Raw genomic sequence first — 20,941 nt, forward strand, 5'->3', positions numbered from 1 at the left:
TTGTAGGTCTCTGCCCATCAAGACCCTCTGTCCATCAAGCAGACCCTAGCCTAGAGGTAAAACTCTTTACAGGGAGGAAATCTCATCCTGGGATTTTTCTTTAGATCTTCTCAGATTGTCTGAAGAGAACTCCTGTTCTGCCCCTACTCTTATTTGTTTTCATGGCTCTATGTTTTTTTCAGAGGTGCTATAATATCTTTTTTTGGTGGAAAATCTTGAGAGCTTGAAATTTTCTTACCTACTCCACCGTCTTCACAGAATCCTCTTCTCCCTCATGTCTTACTTAATGACTTTCATGAATAGGCTGTGACTGCAAGAATCCAAGACTTCTTGCCTCAGCTCCAACATTCTGACTCCTTCATTAGCCCAATGGACCTTATCTGACTGCTGAAGAATGCCATCATGACTGGTTCACTGATGGCTTCTATAATAGGAGCACTTAATTTTCCCACAAAACTGCATAGTATGAAACTCAAGAAAAGTTAAGTTGGATTTATAGTGTTAATGTGATTCAATTCAATTTCTCTTTACCTTTCAGATTCCTTACATATTCCTACCTTCTGGCTTTCAACACCTGGTTACTGCTGGCACCAATTACTTTATGCTATGACTGGCAGGTTGGAAGTATTCCTCTGATAGAGACCATTTGGGATATACGGAATTTAGCCACCCTTCTCCTGGTTGTGGTGATGCTGTTTCTGATTCTACATTGCTTAACAGCATTCAAGGTAATTTTTTCAAGACTTAAACATATATTTTATAGGATGTATTTCAAGGTAGTTGTTTATGTTGAATAATATGTTTGGGCTAAGGGTAAGGGATGGTTTTTCTGATGTTACATTGCTTTTTATTCTGTCAAGCTTTTTATTCTTTATAGTAGCTCACACATTTTAAAAGCCCTCTTCCCAGGAATTAGAACTTAATGATTTTAATAATTTATATAGAATATGGTTGCATTAGTCATATCACTGACACGATTTTTTATTTTTTAAAAAATTTATTTATTTTTAGTTTTCAACATTCATTTCCACAAGATTTTGAGTTATAATTTTTTTCTCCCCATCTTTCCCCTACCATCACCCCAAAACAGCAAGCCTACTGAATACCCCTTCCCCCAATGTATTCTCTCTTATATCCTCCCTCATCAGCCCCCTAATTTTCTAGTAGGGCAAGGTGGGTTTCTATACCCCAGTACCTATATATCTTATTTCCCAATTGCATGTAAAAGACAGATTTTTAAACATTTGTTTTTAAAACTTTGAGTTCCAAATTTTTTCCCTTCTTCCCTCTTTACTCACCCCCACTGGGAGGATAAGCAATTCAATATAGGTTGTACATGTGTAGTTACCCAAATCATTTCCATAGTAGTTATAGTGTGAAAGACTAGCTATATTTCCCTCCATCCTATCCCACCCCTCACTTATTATATTTTCTCCTTTGACCCTATCCCTTTTCAAAAATATTTGCTACTAGCTACCCTATCCCCCAGTATGCCCTCCCTTCTATCATCCCCCCTCTTATCCCCTACCCCCTATTTTCCTGTAGGGTAAGATACCAAATTGAGTGTGTATGTTATTCCCTCCTTAAGCTAAATTCAATGACAACCAGGTTGTCCCATTCCCTTTCACCTTTCTGCTCTTCCCCTCCATTGTAACAGTATTTTCTTGCCTCTTTTATATGAGATAATTTACCCCAATCTTTCTCTCCCTTTCTCTTTCTCCCAATAAATTCCTCTCTCACCTCTTCATTGTATTTTTTAGATATCATCCCTTCATATTCAACTCATTCTGTGCCCTCTGTCTATGTATATATGAGCATACATATGCCCACACTCACATACATATTTGTATACACATACAACCTTCTATACATACATACATATATGTATGTATGTGTGTATATATATATACACCCTTCAACTATCCTCATACTGAGAAAAGTCTTATGAGTTACAATTATCATTTTTCCATGTAGGAATGTAAATAGTTCAACTATAATAAGTTCCTTAGGATTTCTTTTTCCTGTTTACCTTCTCACGCTTCTCTTGCTTCTTATATTTGAAAGTCAGATTTTCTGTTAAGCTCTGGTTTTTTCATCAAGAATACTTGAAAATCCTATATTTCATTGAATGACCATATTTTTTCCCTGTGGCATTATACTCAGTTTTGCTGGGTAGGTGATTCTTGGTTTTAGTTCTAGCTCCTTTGACCACTGGAATGCAATATTCCAAGCCTTTGATCCCTTAATGTAGAAGCTTCTAGGTCTTTTGTTAGCCTGATTATGTTTCCACAATACTCAAATTGTTTCTTCCTGACTGCTTGCAGTATTTTCTCCTTGACCAGAGAATTCTGGAATATGGCTATAATATTCCTAGAAGTTTTCTTTTTGGGATCTTTTTCAAGAGGCAATCAGTGAATTCTTTCAATTTCTATTTTGCCCTCTGGTTCTAGAATATCAGGGCAATTTTGCTTGATAATTTCTTGAAAGATAGTGTCTAGGCTCTTTTTTTAATCATGGCATTCAGGTAGACCATTAATTTTTAAATTATCTCTCCTGGATCTATTTTCCAGGTCAGTGGTTTTTCCAATGAAATATTTCACATTGCCTTCTATTTTTTTTCATTTGTTTGGATCTGTTTTATAGTATCTTGATTTCACATAAAGTCATTAGCTTCCAATTGCTCCAATCTAATTTTGAAGCAGTTATTCTCTTCAGTGAGTTTTTGACATTCCTTTTCCATCTGACAAATTTGGCTTTTTAAGACATTCTTCTCCTCATTGGCTTTTTGGGCCTCTTTTGCCCTTTGAGTTAGTCTATTTTTTAAGGTGTGATTTTCTTCAGTGTATTTTTGGGTCTCCTTTAGCAAGCTGTTGACTCACTTTTCATGATTTTCTTGCATCCTTCTTATTTCTTTTCCCAATTTTTCCTCCACTTATCTTATTTGATTTTCAAAACCCTTCATGAGATCCTCCATGGCCTGTAACCAATTCATATTTTTCTTGGAGACTTTTGATGCCAGAGTTCTGTCTTTACTGTCTTCCTCCCACTCCATGACTTGATCCTTTTTGTCCCCAAAACAGGATTCTATGGTCAGTTTGTGCTTCCATTGCTTGACTCTTTGCCACAGTAGAACTCTGCTTCCAGAATGGAGAGAGATATGTCCCAAATTGCTGGGGTTTTTGCAGCTTCTGGAGCTATTAGTTGGGCTCCCTCTCTACAGCCCCCACACACTCTGGGTCACTGGCCACACACCCCAGGACCACCACCCAAGACTAAGATCCAGATCCAAGCAGGTTAAAGCAAGAGCAATTACCCTCTAAATGGTCACTTGGTCCCCCTACAATCTGCAGACCAAGAGTTCCTGAGGCAGCCAGGCTGTGGCCTCTGAAACTGCTGCTCCTCTGGCGTCTTCTCACCCTTTTGGCAGGGCTGAACTGTGCTCTTCAGTCCCACCCTGCCCCCCAGTTCCAACAGAGTTCCACACTGACAAAGGTTTGTCTTTGTACTTTGTCTTTGGTGTTTATGGATTGAGAATCCTGCCACAGCTACCAATGATTCACTCTCCTGAAGTTTGCTCTGGAGACTGCTCACTGGGGCTGGGTCAGGCTGCCCTGGGGCTGGAACCATGCAGCCCTTGCCAGACTGCACTTGGCTCCCAGCTCAGTGAGATAGACACTTCATGTCCACTTGCCGGGCTTCCTTCAGTGGGAGATTTGTTTCTCCCTGTCACTTTGTGGGTTCTGTAGCTCTAAAGTTTGTTTAGAGTAATTTTTTACATGTATTATAAGTGATTGGAGTGGGAGCCCATGCCAAGTTTGTGCTTTTACTCTGCCATCTGGCATGATTTAAAAAAAAATATTGTTTAAAAATGTTTTCACTGTCATTTCAGAATAACATCCAGTAAAATCTTTCCTTATAACTAAGAAAAATAATTACATAAATCAAACCCTCACATTGGCCATGTCTACCAGCATATATGATGTTATATGGCTATAGTCTCCTACCTTTCTCTATGGAAAAGAAAGGTATGTTTTATTAGTCTTCTGGAAGAAAGATTGATCATTACATTAATTGTAATCCTGATATTTGATAACACTCTTAGTCAATGATATTTTGAGTCTACAGGGGAATAAAAAAAGGAAATGATTTAAATTTGCTTGATTCTTCTTCACTGTCAATAAATAGCAAATGCTTTCTAAATGAGTGATTTGGTAGTGAGTTTTCTTCTTTTTTTTTTTTTTAAGTAATTGGGGTTAGGTAACTTGCCCAAGGTTACACGACCAGTTTTTTGTGTAGGTGTTAAGTATCTGAGGACGGAACTTCCTGACTCTGGAGCTGGCGCTCTTACTCACTGCACCACCTAGCTGCCCCAGTGAGTTTTCTTCTGAAAGGAAAAACAATCTGTACAAAGGACTTATGTGTATTTTTGAAATTTACTATAGAAAAGGATATTCTGTGCAGGCAGCAGAAGTCTCAGGCAGGTTGAAGATCAAGGTGTGCATTTTAATTTGGGAGTTATTTGGGCAGTAGAGACCTGCAGTCTTAAATCAACTTATGACTTGGTAGCAATTCCAAACGTGATTAGTTTGGATTGCAACACTGTTATCCTTATCATTAATATCAATATCATTAATATTTCATTTTTTAATATAGAAAGGTTTTATCTCTGATGTATCAGTGATGTTTCATTTCTTGGGTACCTAGGGTAGTAATAGGCTAAAACAGAGCATTAGAATGCCACTCTTCTTTATTTTTGTCAAAACCTTTTCCTAAAAGGATGTGGAAATAAATATATTATCTATTGTCCCAGGTACTATGGGGCAACAAAGGATTCCTCTTGTTTTGGTTGAGATAACCATCATCTGTGAGCTGTAAATTCTGGAAATAAGAAAAGGTATTCTCAGCAGTTTAGAGATGAAAAGTAAAGCAGTACATTATAGGTAAAAGAAAGTTACCTATCACAATTAAATTCTTTTTGTCTAAATAACTTGATTACTGCTAAGGGAAATGGCCTTGAATTGTAGACAATAAGTTTTTTGTTCAAGGAGTTTATAGCTTTCCCTAGATACTTTTTAAATACACTCATTTACATTTGTCACTTCTTTCTCATAGTTAATATAATATTTAATGTTATATAAATTCTAAATAAGAAACATATTCTTATATACATTATGAAAAGAGAATAGCAAATCATGGAATTATAGAATTATAATTATATTATTATATTAATTAATTAATATTGTAATTAATAATTGTTATAATTATTATATTATAGAATTATGTCAGTCACATTTTAGTTGGTCCTAATTCATTCCATCTTCCTTTATAGGAGTCATTTTCTATTTTAGTCTCTCAATTCTTCTTTCTTCACTCTGTATCAGTTCATATAAGATTTCCCAATTTTTTTTTCTTACTATAAAGTTTCCACCTTCATCTGGAGAATTTAATCTGAAGTCTTATATTTATAAATATTATTTTTATAGCCAGATATGGTAATGCAAACATATAATTTTTGCTATGAGGAAATCTGAGGCTTGTAGATTGTTTGAGCTCAGGAATTTTGAGCTTTAGTGGGTTAACCTGATCCAATGTCTGTACCAGTATGGTGACCCATAGGGAACAGGAAGTCATCAGACTTCCTAAGAAGAGATGAACCAACCCAAGAAAGAAATGGAGTAAGTCAAAGCTCTGTGGTGGTCAACATTGGTCAAAGTCATGAGTAACCATTGCATTTCCATCCTAGGTGAGATAGAGGGGCCCAGTCTCAAAAAAAAAAGTTATATTAGGATCATAGATCTAGAACCAGAACATATCATAAAGATTGTCTAGTTCAACTTCCTCATTTTATAGATGAGAAAATTGAAGTCAAGATGGCAGAGAAAAGGCAGGGCCTTACTAAAGCTTTCCCAAATTCCCCTCCAGACAACTTAAATAATGCCTCAAACAAGAACCCACAAAGGGATGGAGTGAAATAGTTTTTCAGCATAAGATAACTTAAAAGGTCAGCAGGAAAATTTCATCACACGAGGGTGACCCTAGAACTCAAGTCTAGTGCAGACAACACCTGGGTGAGAAACAGCAAGTTGTACCTCAGCAAGCCAGCAGCAGACCTTGGGGTACCTGGATAGGCCGTAGCAGTTTCTGTAACTTTCAGCCTACTGATCAAAAAGGATCAAACAATTAGTCAAAAGGAGTTCACAGGAGTGCCTTTGTTACCATTTGTAGCAGCAAGCAACCCAAGCATCCTCAGGGTTGCTGCCACCACAGGTTCTTGGATCTGCTTTGATAAAGGAAAGCAACTCAAAATGGGTTAACAAGCTTACTTTAATCAGTCAGACATATGTCGTTTACCTTGTTCAGGGGAAAAAGGTCAGCACCCCGAACTTCAAAGTATACAGGCAGAATTATCAAGACAGAAACAGATCAAGTAGACAGCTTTCCAAACTGTCCAGCCATTACATCCATACCAAAGCAACATCTGGGTTTTTCAAAGCCGGGGGGAGGGGGCTCCAGACAACAGCTTCCCAGAATCATATTAAATCACAGAACACTTCTCAAAGTGAGCCCCCAAAACAAAGCCTCACATCAGGGCTTATATAGCCTTCTCCTGGCTCAGAGAATGTAACAACCTTATTGACCCACTGGCCAATCAAGAAGTATTTACTGAAAAACAAGCCTTCCACCCCAGGTTCCAGGTGCACTTTAGCCTAGGGGCAGGGAAGATCTTTAAAATTTACATTCCCATTACAGCATTGAGTGCAGGATTCTGTTTCATTGCCCATACATGGATCCAGGTTGCAGTCCCAGAGTGAGGAGCACTAGCATACCAGAGCTTGAAGCTGCAGGAGAGTGGATACTGCAGTCATAGTTCCATGGTGGAAAAGCGTGCTTGTGGTCACTTACAAACCAGACTTTGTCACAACTGAAAACTTACAGACCCCCAAATCCAGCTCTAAAAACCGAAGCACAAAAAACCTGAAGTTTGAGACAGGAGTAGAACCCAGTTTTAACTTATAGAATTAAAAGTCAAGAAATAGACTAGAAAAATTATGAAATAGCAATAAAAATAACCTGTCCATAGAAAATTATTATGGTGACAGGGAAGATCAAAATACAAATTCAGGACTGAGAACAAACTCAGGAGAAGAAAACAAAGTTAAAACTGCTATATCCAAAGCCTCAAAGAAAAATGTAAATTGATATCAAGCCCAATAGAACACATAAAAGAGCATCAAAAGCTTTTTAAAATAGAGAGGTAGAGGAAAAATTGGGAATAGAAATGAGAGTGATGCAGAACATCATGAAAAAAGGAGACAATAATTTGTTAAAGGAGGCACTCAAAAGTATGAAGAAAATGAAACTTTAAAGAACAGAATAGACCAAATGACAAAAGAAGCCTAAAAATTAACTAAAGAGAAGAACTCCTTAAAAAGCAGAACTGGCAAAACAGAAAAGGAGGTATAATAGCTCACCAAAGAAAAGGATTCCTTAAAAATTAGTATTGGATAAGTTGAAGCTAATGACTCAAGAGATATCAAGAAAGAAAAAAAAATCAAAAGAATGGAAAAATAGAAGAAAATGTTAAGTGTTTCATTGGAAAAATGATTGACCTGGAAAATAGATCAGGGAGAGATAATTTAAGAATTATTAGACTACCTGAAAGCCACAATAAAAAAAGAACCTTTCAAGAAAATTATCAAAGAAAACTGTCTGAATAGTTTAGAGCCAAAGGGTAAAATAGAAATGGAAATAATCCACTTATCATTTCCTGAAAAAGACCCCAAAATGAAAACTCCCAGGAATATTATACCCAAATTCATGAGTTCCCAGGTCAAGGAAAAAATATTGCAATTAGCCAGAAAAACAATTCAAATATCATGGAGCCACAGTTGGGATAAATGAGATTTAGCAGATTCTACCTTAAAGAACTGGAGGACTTGGAATATGATATAATTCTAGAATTATAAACAAGAATTGCCTACCCAATAAAAATCAGAGAATCATCTATCCAGTAAAATCCTTCATGGGAAAAAAAAATGGATATTTAATTAAGTTGAGAATTTTCAAGCATTCCTGATGAGAAGACTAGAGCTGAATAGAAAACATGATTTTCGAATACAAGACTCAAGAGAAGCATGAAAAGTTAATCTGGAAAAAGAAGTGATAAGGAATTCAACAAGGTCAAGCTGTTTGCATTCCTACCTGGGAAGATATTTATGACTCCTAAGAACTCTATCATTTTTCTCATTTTTTTTTTTTTTTTTTTTTTTTTTTACAACATAACTAATATAGAAATATGTTTTTGCATGACTGCACAGGTATAACTTTTATCAAATTTGTTGCCTTCTCAATGAGGGGGGAGTAGAAGAATAAATGGGAGAAATTTTGGAACTAAAAATTTAATAAAACAAATAGTTTTTCATAGAATTGGGGGAAAATAAGATATTAAATATTAAAAAGAGGAAAAAAGAAAATTGAAGTAGTTATATGACTAACTCAGTATCATACAAGAAGTAAATGTCAGGAGCAGGATTTGAATCCTGGTCATTTGATTGCAGACTCAAAGATCATTTCACTCTTCTTCTACTCTTCTACCTTATTTGATGAGATTGGCTAATTCATTTAGTTGGTACATTTGTTTTAGACATAGAGAACTATAGATATAATGAATGTTAAAAAAGAAAACTATAGAATTTTAAATGTAGCATTCCTTTTCTGAACTCTCTCTCAATTTACACTGGTAGGTTGGGTTCCCCAAGGAATGACTACTTCAAGTCAAAAGTACTCTGTGGATCCTTAGTCCTAAAACTATATAGCTCACAAGCCCCATTATCTGTGCATTTGCCTTTAATATTTAAGAGTTGTATCTCTCAAAGCAAAAGCCTTGTGCTAAAATGATATCATAAGAACAATAACTGTGCAACATTCCCCCTTTGGGGTTGAGGAAAGCACATTCTCCCACAAGTATACACAGCATCAGTGGGGATAGTGGGCATATATATATAAAGTATACCAGTAGAGAAAAACACACTGAGAGAATACATATGACCAAGGCAACTTTTGCCTCTGATGATGCAGGGCTTTTACTTTTGGTGATGTCCTCATGCTGTTCCCTGCAAGGTATGGTGTTTGTCTTGGGCAAGACATTCTCTTCCTGGCTCAGCTTAATCTTCTAAGGGCATAGCATTTTTGCTTAGCCATTTTCTTTTTGAGATTTCCTACATTTGTTCCTCACTAGGTGGGTGTATTCTCCACTACCTGAGTAAACTGCAATACTTGTCTGGTATAATGTTATGCTGTTTTAAAAAGGACAGGAATACTTATCCTAGGACTGGGAGAATTTAATTTAATTTAATTTAATATCTCAACTCTGGGAGAAGTCTACCCAGTTTTCTTCCATCAAAGGCTTAGTTCTGAAATCTGTCAGTATAATCCATCCAGAAAGATTGAGCTGTTCAGTCTCAACAACCTATGCTATTATACTTAGTTTTCCCTTCAGCTTCTTTCATGTCTGCTGGCTCACACGCACAACTGGAAGCCACTCCACTGGATGCTGACATGGGTAGAGGGAGAGGAGAAATAAATCCCTTCATCTTGCTGCTAAATGCCACCAGAAGTGCAAAGACTGTATTTCTCTCCAGAGCTGCATGACTTTTAAAAGGCCACCTGAGATTTTTGATCCTACAGCCACCATATAATTCCACTTTAATACCAGTTGAAGAACTTAATCTCTCCTAAAGGAGTAACAACGTACAATCCATTCTTTAGAATATGTTTAAAATCTTGATACCTCATTGTCTGTGCATTTTGTAGTTCCAGCACTGAATATTTCAGTGCTCTACCCCGCTACCGGAATGAATGAAAATGAACGAATGGAAAAGCATTTCATATGTACTTAGTGTGTGCTGAATACAAGGGATGTCAATACAAAAACCAACACAGCTCCTATTTTCAAGGAGCTACTTTCTTTTGGGGTGGGAAACAATACATATAGAGGAGTGGTGGCCATGAAGTGTATTTTGATCTGTAGAGATGATGAATGGGATATCAGGGCAGTCCACCAACATACCTACACTTTCTAAATTCAGTGGTAGTGATGATTTCTCAACAATTCTCAGAGCAGGAGGGGTATGGAATAGAGTATACAGACAGCAGTAGGACAAAATATGTGAAAAGTATGTGAAGAAAATGGTCTGAAAGAATTCTGAACTGACTGGCTTAGCTCTTGAGGAACATGACCTCTGGTTATCAATGGATTTCTAAGGTCCTTTTCAGATCTAAATCTGAGACCCCATGATCATACATTATTTTAAGGTCTGTGGTGTTCCATAAAATCTTCCCTAGTATTTGGGGATAACTGGACTATGGGTGCAATGTAGCATATGTTTTTGTCCAGCTTCTTCCTATTTCATGGTATTGATAATTTATAATGGACGCTTAGAATTCAGTTGCACCTTAACCAACAAAAGAAATATGCTCCTTTTAAGTAGTATGAAAAATCAGAAATTTTTAAAACACTTATTTTAAATATACTTGAGGTTTTGTCTCCTAAAGGAATCCTTAAATAATTTGTATCTACTTAAAGTTTCCTTTTGTAATGTGAATAAACACTAATTTAGCCATTTTGAGAACTGGGATTTTTTTTTTTTGCATCCTACATTTGATTTTCTAAAAGTGAGGTGTAGCTCCAACAACAGCATGAAAATTTTATGTTGAATTTGATATTCATTTTCTTAGCATTCTGTCTTATGATTTATGAGTTGATATGGCTGCTGTATCTTTAAATTGAAGAGTAAACATAATGAAAACCATGGATAACTTATTTTGAAGGATTTTCATTGACTTTCAAAGAATTAAGAAAAGAGCATCATAGTTATATTTTAAATGCAGGCCTTTATAATAGTAATCAAGTACATATGAATCAAACCTGTTCCCTTGCCAGTTTGTTTTCGATAAGATGATGATTTAATGAAGATTTTTTTCCTTGGACATTTTTCTAACTTCCCTTTTTGTGAATTCTTTTCTAAGACTCAAAATGATACTTAATGGGAAAATTCAGAGAGTAACTTATATGGTAATGATTAAAAGCCTTAACTTTTCTTTCCACTATTCTTGGAAGTTGACTATACTACCTACATTATGGCTTTTTGTCTTCTCTTCTTTCCAACTTGTGATAGTTCAAAAAATCTCTGCTTTTGGAGATGAGAAGGGATGGCCCTTTCTTGTGACGAACTGTCTTTCCTTTGAACAAGCCCTTCCTTCCTTCCTGGAACCACTATCCCTTCTGTTTTCTAATTCTGCCAAATCTGTAATCTTCTATGATAAAAAGTCTATGCTAGAAACTTCCAGCCTTGCTAGCTAATCCCTGACCACTTCCCTACTGGTAACATCAGAGATTGGAAACCAATAACATACACCCCAGACCTCCCAATGAAACTACTGCCTTCCATCTGCATTGCTGAATTGCCCTGTTGTAAAGGGTTTGGAACCCAGATGATCCTACACTGATTTAGGAGGAGTTATGAAATCCTAGTGTAATTTGGGTTTTAGGTCAATAGAACAACCTCTTAAAGGATTATTAACATTTTTTTCTACTCCTGCTATTGACCCAAGGACCACTGAGATGCAATTATATGAATTTGTCTGCTATCTGTGATTCAGCTACATACTTTTTTCTGAATGTAAACCAGTTTTCCTTTCTTCTTGATCCCTCTGGATTTCAAATTAGATTTTAAAACTTCCCTTGTGTGAATTAAAATGACTCCCTAATAAAGACCCACTGTTTTTTGCATCACTTGCCTCTTCTATGAAAGCCTCAAAGTTCTCAAAGCAGGTTAAATAACCTGTGATCCAAATCAACCATTTCATTCTATGAGATCTTGCACTGTGCTAGGCACTGCTGGGGATATTAAAGTATAGGCATAATTCCTTCCCATAGGGAATATAGTCTATATTCCTCAGAGGAGTCACCACATAGTTAAAGCCAAATATGGACTTTGTGCTTAAGATAAATTAAAAATGAATTATTAAATTTCTTCACATCTTGTTTTCCAGTAGCTAACCAACTAAAATTCCTAAATACTCCCTTTTACCTTGTTATAGTCTTAATGGGCATTGGCTCAGTCAACCTGAGAACCAAGGCTTCTGGCATCTGGGGCCATCTCTACTTGTCCTGATCTGTATCTTGCCATGGGACCTAGATGTCTGCAGAGGAGAAAGTGAGGCTGCTGACTTTGCACAGCCCTCTCTCGCTCAAATCCATTTCACTTGTAAGTCATGGCATTACCTTCCTGATGTCATGGTCCTCTTCGAGAACATAACACCAACAATAACAACATATATTATGGTCACAAGTATACCTATATATAGACCCACATATATACGCAGCATTTCCCAACAGTGTTAGTGTAGTTTAAGTTATTAAAATTTATGTGGAGACCCTGCATATATGTTTAACTACCCAAAATCAGGTCACTAACCAAAACTTTTGGTCTGGTATTAGCTTGCTTCCACAATTCAAAGAGCAGTTCCCCATGGATGATAGAGCTATTCCATAGAGCTAGAGTTGTGAACTTACAGCTCACATAAGGAATTCATAGAAAAATTTTGGGAGCTCTGTTAATTTGCTTGGGAAAATAATTACATCCTTTAGTCACTAACCTCTAACTGAAATATATTATTTCCTTCAACTGTTTAAAAAATTATTTTGAGAATGGGTCCATAGATTGCCTAAGGGGTCTCTGACCCAAAAGAGGTTGACTTCTACAGAGGAAGCTAAATATTTTTGGAAATTCACTAGTTCTTTCAAGTTCCATAATCACTAATAAGGGGGAGAGAGAGAGAGAGAGAGAGAGAGAGAGAGAGAGAGAGAGAGAGAGAGAGAGAGAGAGAGAGAGAGAGAGAGAGAAAGTAGTTAGAACATCCAATGAATTTAGTCACCTAGCTAATGTGATCCAACATTCTGAATGGTTTTTGCTTTTCTCTTGTAGTAGTTGGTATGTGAATATAGATGGTGCATACTTTCTTTTTATTCTAGATCAATAAAGTGTAGGCTCAGAACTTTAGAGCTGAAATGGTATCTTGTAGTCCCCAAAACAAAGGCTTATCATATATCAAGGGTTATTTGTATCCTTTCCTATATGAGAGAAGTCAAAAGCTTTGTTTACAGCCCTATGTGCTGAGATCCTCAGTATAAATTTTTTGTTAATATTTGAAGCTAAAAGCTGTCATATTTTATACTACTCCATCACTGTCCTCTTCCTCTCACTCCTCAAATACAGTGTGCATTGTAGCTGAATTTCAGCATATGTTACATGATGTCTGTATCTCTCTAGAGCAATTTAAAAACTGAACTGGACTGAGTCCTTTGTTCTTGGTAGATTTTCAAATGAACTAATTTGTTGTAGACATTTGTGATTATAGCAATTACCTTGTTGGATTGTACATATGGTAGCAATAAAAGGTACTCAGCCAAGGAAAGCTAATTATTTCATTTTCTCTTCTGAATACTTAATGTCTGTGCCCCAGGAGCACTGTAATGGTTCATCTTCATTAGTTTCACAGATATGGTTTTGGTCTTGGCATGTGAGTTTACAAAAAAAAAAAACCTGACATAAATCAGAAGAATAGCCAGTATGAATTTAATTCTTGAGGTGAATTTCATTGCTTCTATTTGTTAGTGTTTTTCACAGACCATTTCTTCCAATATAAAAGAATAATAGAAAACATCAGTAAACTTCAATTATGAATATTACATGTGGGAATGCATTTCATGACATCCCCAATTAGTGGAAATAATGAATCACCTAAAGTGGTGTCATGTATTCAAATTCACACTATTTAAACTTAAAATAAGAAACTGTCTTTGGTTTTAGCCTAATATGCAGTGTGAATTTGAATAATGTGACTATTTAACAGGATTCACTATTTGAATTAATGGAGACCTAGCTATATGTTCTTATGGGTTATCCTGATGTTTTACTACTTTACAAATATATTACTTATCCTAATGGCCTCCATGTGACTCATTTCCAAATAAAGAAATTGAGATGCAGGAGATTTATTTAACGATGATTGTGAGAATGTACTGTACTTTTTATATTTAAGGATGATGCAGTAGATTCACTTAATAATATTTTTTCCATTCGTAATGGATTTATACTGATCTATCTGTATGCTTTATACAATATAAATAGTGGGTAAGTTTACAGGCCACTTCACAAAAACCTACTTAAATTAATACAATTAAAGAACTTGAGTTTGAAGGTACCCCAGAAGCCATCTAGTCCAAACCACCCATGAAAGAAATCCTTACAATAACATACATAAGAAGTCATCCAGCCTCTTTTTAAAGAATTCTACAGAGGGAAACTTACCACTTCCCTTGGCAGTCAATTCTACTTTTGGCCAGCTCAGATTGCTAGAATGTTTTCCCAGACATCAAGATTAAATTTATTTCTTAAATTTATAACTTCCACTCATTATCTTTGGTTCTGTTCTCTGGAACCAAAAACAATGAACAAGTCTTTATCTCAACTCCACAAGACAGCCCTGAAAATTCTTGAGAACAGCTATCTTATATCCTGAGTCTTGTGTTCCAGTCTAAACATCCCCATTTCCTTTAATCTATCCTCATAGGATACAGAGAAAAGGCCCATCATTGTCTTGCTTGCCCCTTTCCAAGTATTCTCCAGGTTATCAATATCTTTCTTTAATGGTGCCCAGGACTGAACACAATATGCTAAATGAGGTCTGATGAGGATATATAGTGGGACTGTTATTTCCTTATTCTGGGAGCTATGCCTCTTTTAACAAAGGGGCAGAAGATCATATGAACTTTTTTGACTGCCAATTCACATTACTGACTCAAGTTGAATTTGTAGTCCAATAACTACCCCCCCCCAGATCTTTTTCAAATATATTTGAAAGTGTCTCAGGAATCATATTTTCCCATTCTTTTAATATCCACAGGTATAATACATCTGAGCCAGTTAACTTGAATTCATGAAAGGAAGTCAAGTAACTTTCTACTCTCTCCTTTTAATTCTTTTAGTTATGTTTTATTCTGTTACTTCCATCATGAAGATCATTCTTTTTTAAAATTTTATTTATTTACTTTTAGTTTACAACATTCAGTTCCACAGTCTCTTGAGTTTTCAAATTTTCTCCCCCTCTCTCTCCTCCCCTCTTCCCCCATAGCGGCATATACAAATACCTTCATGTTGAACATTAGTCATGTTGTAAAGAAGGATTATAACCAATGGGGTGAACAGTGAAAAAGAAGGGACAAAACAAAGCAAAACACAAATGAGAGAGAGCAAATAGTTTGCTTCAATCTGCAGACTCCGTAGTTCTTTCCCTGGATGTGGATATCCCTTTTCATCAAGATTCTTTTGTTGAGTAAAGTGCCTTTCTACAACCAATTATATATTGTATTCTTCCTTTCTTTGAGTAGTTCAGATAAGAGTGAGGCTCAGGTGTTTCTTGCTCCTCCTCCCCCTTCTTCTTATTTGTATGACTTCTTGTGTATCCAAATTAAGTGAGATAATTCTCCCCATTCTTCCTGTCTTCCTCATCAATGTATTCTTTCCTTCCATTTCCTTAACACACACACACACACACACACACACAAATGCCCAGGCTTGCATGCACATACACACTACTTCTTTCTATTCTCATTCAACAATGTCCAGAGGTCTATCATATCTAGCATTTCTAAAATTCTATTCAAGTCTTTACTTCTCTTTTGTTTATTTTTTAGTTAGATTTGTCTAGACGTGGGATGAGTAAATTGAGGTCACCCATTATTATAGTTTTACTATTTTTTTCCTCTTTAAATGATTTAACTTAAGTATTTAAATGCTATGTTTAGTAAGTATGTTAAGTATTTAGATGCTGTGTCCCTTTTCATATGTTTGTTTAGTATTTAGTGTTTAGTATTAATTCATTGTCTTTGGTGCCTTTCAGTAAAATGTAGATTTTTTCTTTTCTCTTTTTTAATTAAGTCTAATTTTGCTGTTGCCTTTTCTGAGATCATGATTGCAACACTTGCCATTTCTACTCTAGAGAAAGCATAATAGATTTTGCTCTAGTCACTTATTTGAACTATGTGACATTTTATATTTTAAGTATGTGTCTTGTAAATAATATGGGATTAGATTCTGCTTTCTAATCCATTATGCTATGCTTTTCCATTTTATGAGTGAATTTATCCTTTTCACACCCACAGTTATGATTCTAGACTGTGTATTTCCCTTCTTTATATTTCCTTATACTTTTCCTTCTCTTTTTTAAATTACCCCCTTGAGTTAGTATTGCTTAAGACTAACCCCTCTGTCCCTCCATCTAATTTTTCTCTTTTGTTTCTTCCTTTCCCTGATGTTTCCCTGTTGAGTGAAACACATTTCTATTTCCAACTATATGTATGTTTTTCTCTTCTTTGACTAGTTCAGATGAGAGTGTGTTTCAAGTGTTACTTGCTCCCTTACCTTCTTATTTGTATAGATTTCTACTTGCGTCCTTAAATTAAGTGATATAATTCTCCCCTTGTCCTTTTTATCCCTCCCTTCAATGTCTTCTTCCCTTCCACTTCCAGTCTCCCTATTTATCTTCTTCCCTTTTGGTAGGTTTCTTGAGAAGTTGCCCTATAGTAGTTGCCTCCACTTTCTCACCTCTTACTCTCTTCATAACTCCATATTTTGTCTTCTGATCTCATATTTCCATTGAAAATGGTTTTTCCAATGTTACCAGTTACAATTAAAAATCTTTTAATTGCCAAAATTCAGTGGTCTATTCTCAATTTTCATCATTTTTGACATCTTTGTAGACTTTGATGCTCTTGATCACTCTCTTCTTCTTGATGCTCTCTGTAATCTCAGGACACCACTTTCTCCTGGTTCTCCTACCTATCAAAAGACTATCTCAATATCCTTTGCTGAATCCTCATTTAGGTCATGCCCTCTAACTTCAGGTATCCAACAGGTGTTTGTTCATGACCCTTTTCTGTTTTTTCCTCTGCTCCCATGGATTTAATTACTGTTTCAAGGCTGATGTTTTAAAAATCTTTCTATTCAACCCTAACCTCTCTGTTACCTCCAGTCTTGCTTCTCCATATGCCTTTTAGGCATCTCTAATGGGCTGTTCAGTAGACATCTTAAATTCAGTAGGTCTAAAATTGAACTAATTTCTCCCTTATTCCCTACCCCAGTCCCCTTGCTTCCAAATTCCCCTATTTCTATTGAGGAACCATCATCTTACTAGTACCCCAGGGTCTCAACCACTTTTGTTACTTTTGATTCTTTACTATTTCTCACCCTCCATATTCAATATGTTGCTAAAGCCTGTCAATTTTTTTTGCACATCTTTTGAATATGCCCCCTTCTCTCCTCTGGTAGCACCACTACCAGGAGACCCTCATCACTTCATGCTTGGAATATTGCAATAGCCTGCTTACCTCAAGCCTCTCTTCACTCTAATGCCTCCTCCCTTCAGCTGCTAAAATGATTTTCTTAAAGTGGTGATCCAACCATGTCAGCCCTATTTAATAAACTTCAGTTGCAATCGATTACCTCCAGGATCAAATATAAAACCATTTCTTTGACATTCAAAGCCTTTTAAAATAATCCCCTCCCCCAACTTGTCCAGTTTCTTACACCTTATTCTCTGCTACATACTCTTTGATCCAATGACACTGGCCTCCTTTGTATTCCGGAAGCAAGACACTCTGTCTCTCATCTTGTAAGCATTTTCTGCAGCTATCTCTGATATGCAGAACATTTTTCTTCATCATCTCTACCTCCTGGCTTCCTTCATTTTCTAGCTAAAATTTTATCTTCTATAGGAAGCCTTTCCTAACTTCTCTTAATTTTAATGCCATCTCTGTTAATAGTTTTCTTTTTATGTGGTATATAGTTTGTTTGAATATTTTTGTTTGCTTATTGTTTTTCCCAGTAGATTATGAGCTCCTTCATAGAAGGGACTAACTTTGACCTCTCTTGGTGTCCTCAGTGCTTAGCACAGGGCCTAGCACATAGTAGGCATTTAATAAATGCTTCTTGACTGACTTCTTCTAAAATTATCAAAACATAATCAAACTACCCTCAGACACTATGTCTAATTAGATTCCCTCAGTGACCCCATATGTTGATAGAATTCAGTAGAGATATATGTATCATCTAGCCATTTTAGAATGACTTTTTATATTTCTCTTGACTCCTGTTTTTCTATTTCAAAGTTCCTACTCAATTCTGGTTTTTTTTTATCAGGAATACTTACAAGTTCTCTATTGTATTAAAGATACATTTTCCCTCTTTAAAACTTCATTTTCTTGGTAAGTTATTCTTTGTTATAAGGCTAAATCTTTTACCATCTAGATTATTGCATTCTAAGCTCTTTATTTTTTTGTTTTGGTGACTACTAGATCTTGTGTGATTGTAATTGTGGCTTCTATGTATATTAATGATTTCTTTTTGACTTCTTAAAATTTTTTTTGACCTGGAAGTTCTGGATTCTGGATATAATATTACAAGGTATTTTCATTTTATAGTTTCTTTCAGGAGGTAACTTGTGAAGTCTTTCAATTTCTACTCTTCCCTCTGAGTCTAAGAAATCTGAGTAGTTTTTATTTATGATTTCCTTAAATATGGAGTTTAGGTTCTCTCTCTGTCTCTCTCTTGGTTAGATTCAGCCACTATCAACTGTTTGGAGAGATCTGCTAGTTCACAGTGATAGAACTGTAGGCTCACCTATTATCTGGGATTCCTGCCCTGGTTATTCCACTGAAGGCTTCACACTGGACTATAAGTTGGAACTGAGACTCTTCCCCATCACCTGTCTTCTAGAGTTAGACCACAATACTACCTTACCCTTGAATGTCATCCCTAGGTTCAAGTTCTCTCATCAGACCACCCTGGATCTATGACCCCAAAAGGGTTAGTGAGCAACAGTTTTGTTCCAGAAACCTGTACAAGGTCATGGTTCTTTGATATGGATATGGCACCCCAGCAAAAAGAAGAGCTCTTGTGTGGCCCTAACCTGAACTGAGTGAGAAAAAAGTTCATGAGCATACTGTAACTGTGTGAGCTTCTACCGGTATCTAGGGCAAGACAATAGGAATATTATACAGACCCTGATCCAGATCAGGAATTTGTTCAGTTTATACTAGAAGGTTGGTGATTAGACTTTGTTGTAGAACACAGGACTTAGGGAGCACTGAAAACTTACAGGTTCTCAGCTTGAGATGTCCCTGAAAATAACACAAAACTCAATATCTCCTACCTTGATCCTCACTATGATTTTCTTTTCCATGATCAGGACTCAGTCTTGTGCATTTTCTAGATCTTCCGGAGAAAATGTAAAGGAGAACTTAGCTGTTATTTTTCCTGCTATTCTACTATGTTGCATTTGTCTATCATAACACCTTCATGTATAACATCAATAAATGCCTCACAAGAAGTGCTGAAATGGGCAGTACTAGAAATGAAGGCAAGAAAGTGGAACCAAGAAGAACCAAAAACAAGCTTTGCCTTCTTCATAATTTTACCCAGGGAAGCCTTCATAGAAGTAGTACTAGTTATTTTTATATTCAATATATGTTATGTAATTTTAATTGATAAATAAAACCAGAAATATAATTCTTGAATGTTTCCATATTCAATAGGATTATCTGTTAGAGAGCCTTGTCTTTCATGTTTCTCACATAGATAAAATAATTTACACTGATCTAATTTGTTCATTCTCTCAGCAAAAGATTTAAAATGATGATGGCTAAATGCTGGGTGAAGCTGGATTTCTAATAAATTAATTTCTCCTCCATTATTGTGTGTTGCAGAACTTGGAACATAATGAAGTTCTGGTTGGTTTGCTTTTCCTGGTTTTCCCGTTCCTCCCAGCCAGCAACCTCTTCTTCAGTGTGGGCTTTGTGGTGGCAGAAAGAGTCCTATATATGCCTAGGTAATTACTGCTTTCTTTTTTCATATATTCTGTCTTCCATAAGCCAAATTTTTATTTCCAGAAAGAAAATTCTTTTGAATGACAGTTGGATCCAATATTTCATATCATTGGCCCTATATTATAATCCTGTAGGCTGATTTTCAGAAAAATTTAAATACAAATTATTTTAATTTTATACTTTTTAGATATATTTAAAAGCTTATCATCAAAATCTAAACCAGGTTGGGAAGGGAGCTAGGTGACAGTGGATAAAGAGTCAGGAAGACCTGAGTTCAAATCCAGCCTCAGTCATGTACTAATTGTGTGACCCTGGGCAAGTCACAGCTTCTGTTTACCTCAGTTTCCTCAAGTAAAATAAGGAAAATGGTAGTGTCAATATTCCATGGTTATTATTATGAGATAAAAATTGGCAAAGTGCTCAGTTAGCATAGTGCCTGGTATTAGTAATTGCTTGGTTTTCCTTCATTCCTAAAGCACTGTGAGAAGGAAATCCAGGTTCTGAGCTAGAATCATGTAGAGATGCCACAAAGTTCTTGTCTGAGCATTTGAATCGTACTGAAGAAAATTAGAATTATAGTCTGGAAATAATTTTGTGATTTGCATACACATGTCAAGAATTCTAGTAGTAATTAGACTATTACTAATGATACTTGTTTTCCATCTTCAAATTGGGAAGAATTTTGTCCTGAGAAAGAACAAAGGTGATTTAAAAATTATAAACACTATTCAGATTTGTTTGATTATATCTTTCTACTTGGCTTTCAGGATATTTTAATTCTACTGTAGCATATCTTAAATTGTTGTCTTATTCAAATTACAGTCATTTCAAAGCATTCTTTAGTTTTTTAAGACTGCATGGTAAAAGCACAAGAGACTTGGGTCCTAGTACTTAATCTGCCAACTGTATGACACTAAAACAAGTCAAAAAACATCTTTAGGCCTCAATTTTGTTATCTCTGAAATAAGAATATGAGACTAGATGATCTCCCTT

General features: G+C 35.9%; 1 protein-coding gene across 6 annotated transcripts in view; it reads left to right on the plus strand.

The window, feature by feature from the left end:
• TMTC1 (transmembrane O-mannosyltransferase targeting cadherins 1) overlaps positions 1 to 20,941 on the plus strand; it is a 340,352-nt gene that overhangs the window by 142,031 nt on the left and 177,380 nt on the right. For all 6 annotated transcript variants that reach the window (XM_069094886.1, XM_069094883.1, XM_069094881.1 and 3 more), the window contains 2 exons: positions 539 to 728; positions 19,829 to 19,950. In XM_069094886.1, coding sequence (XP_068950987.1) covers positions 539 to 728; positions 19,829 to 19,950 — 312 coding nt within the window. The remainder of the gene's footprint in view (positions 1 to 538; positions 729 to 19,828; positions 19,951 to 20,941) is intronic.

This window comes from Petaurus breviceps, unplaced genomic scaffold, assembly GCF_028583685.1.
Source record: "Petaurus breviceps papuanus isolate PSGF00001 unplaced genomic scaffold, PetGlider_PUasm1.0 221, whole genome shotgun sequence".
Taxonomy (NCBI): Eukaryota; Metazoa; Chordata; class Mammalia; order Diprotodontia; family Petauridae; genus Petaurus; species Petaurus breviceps.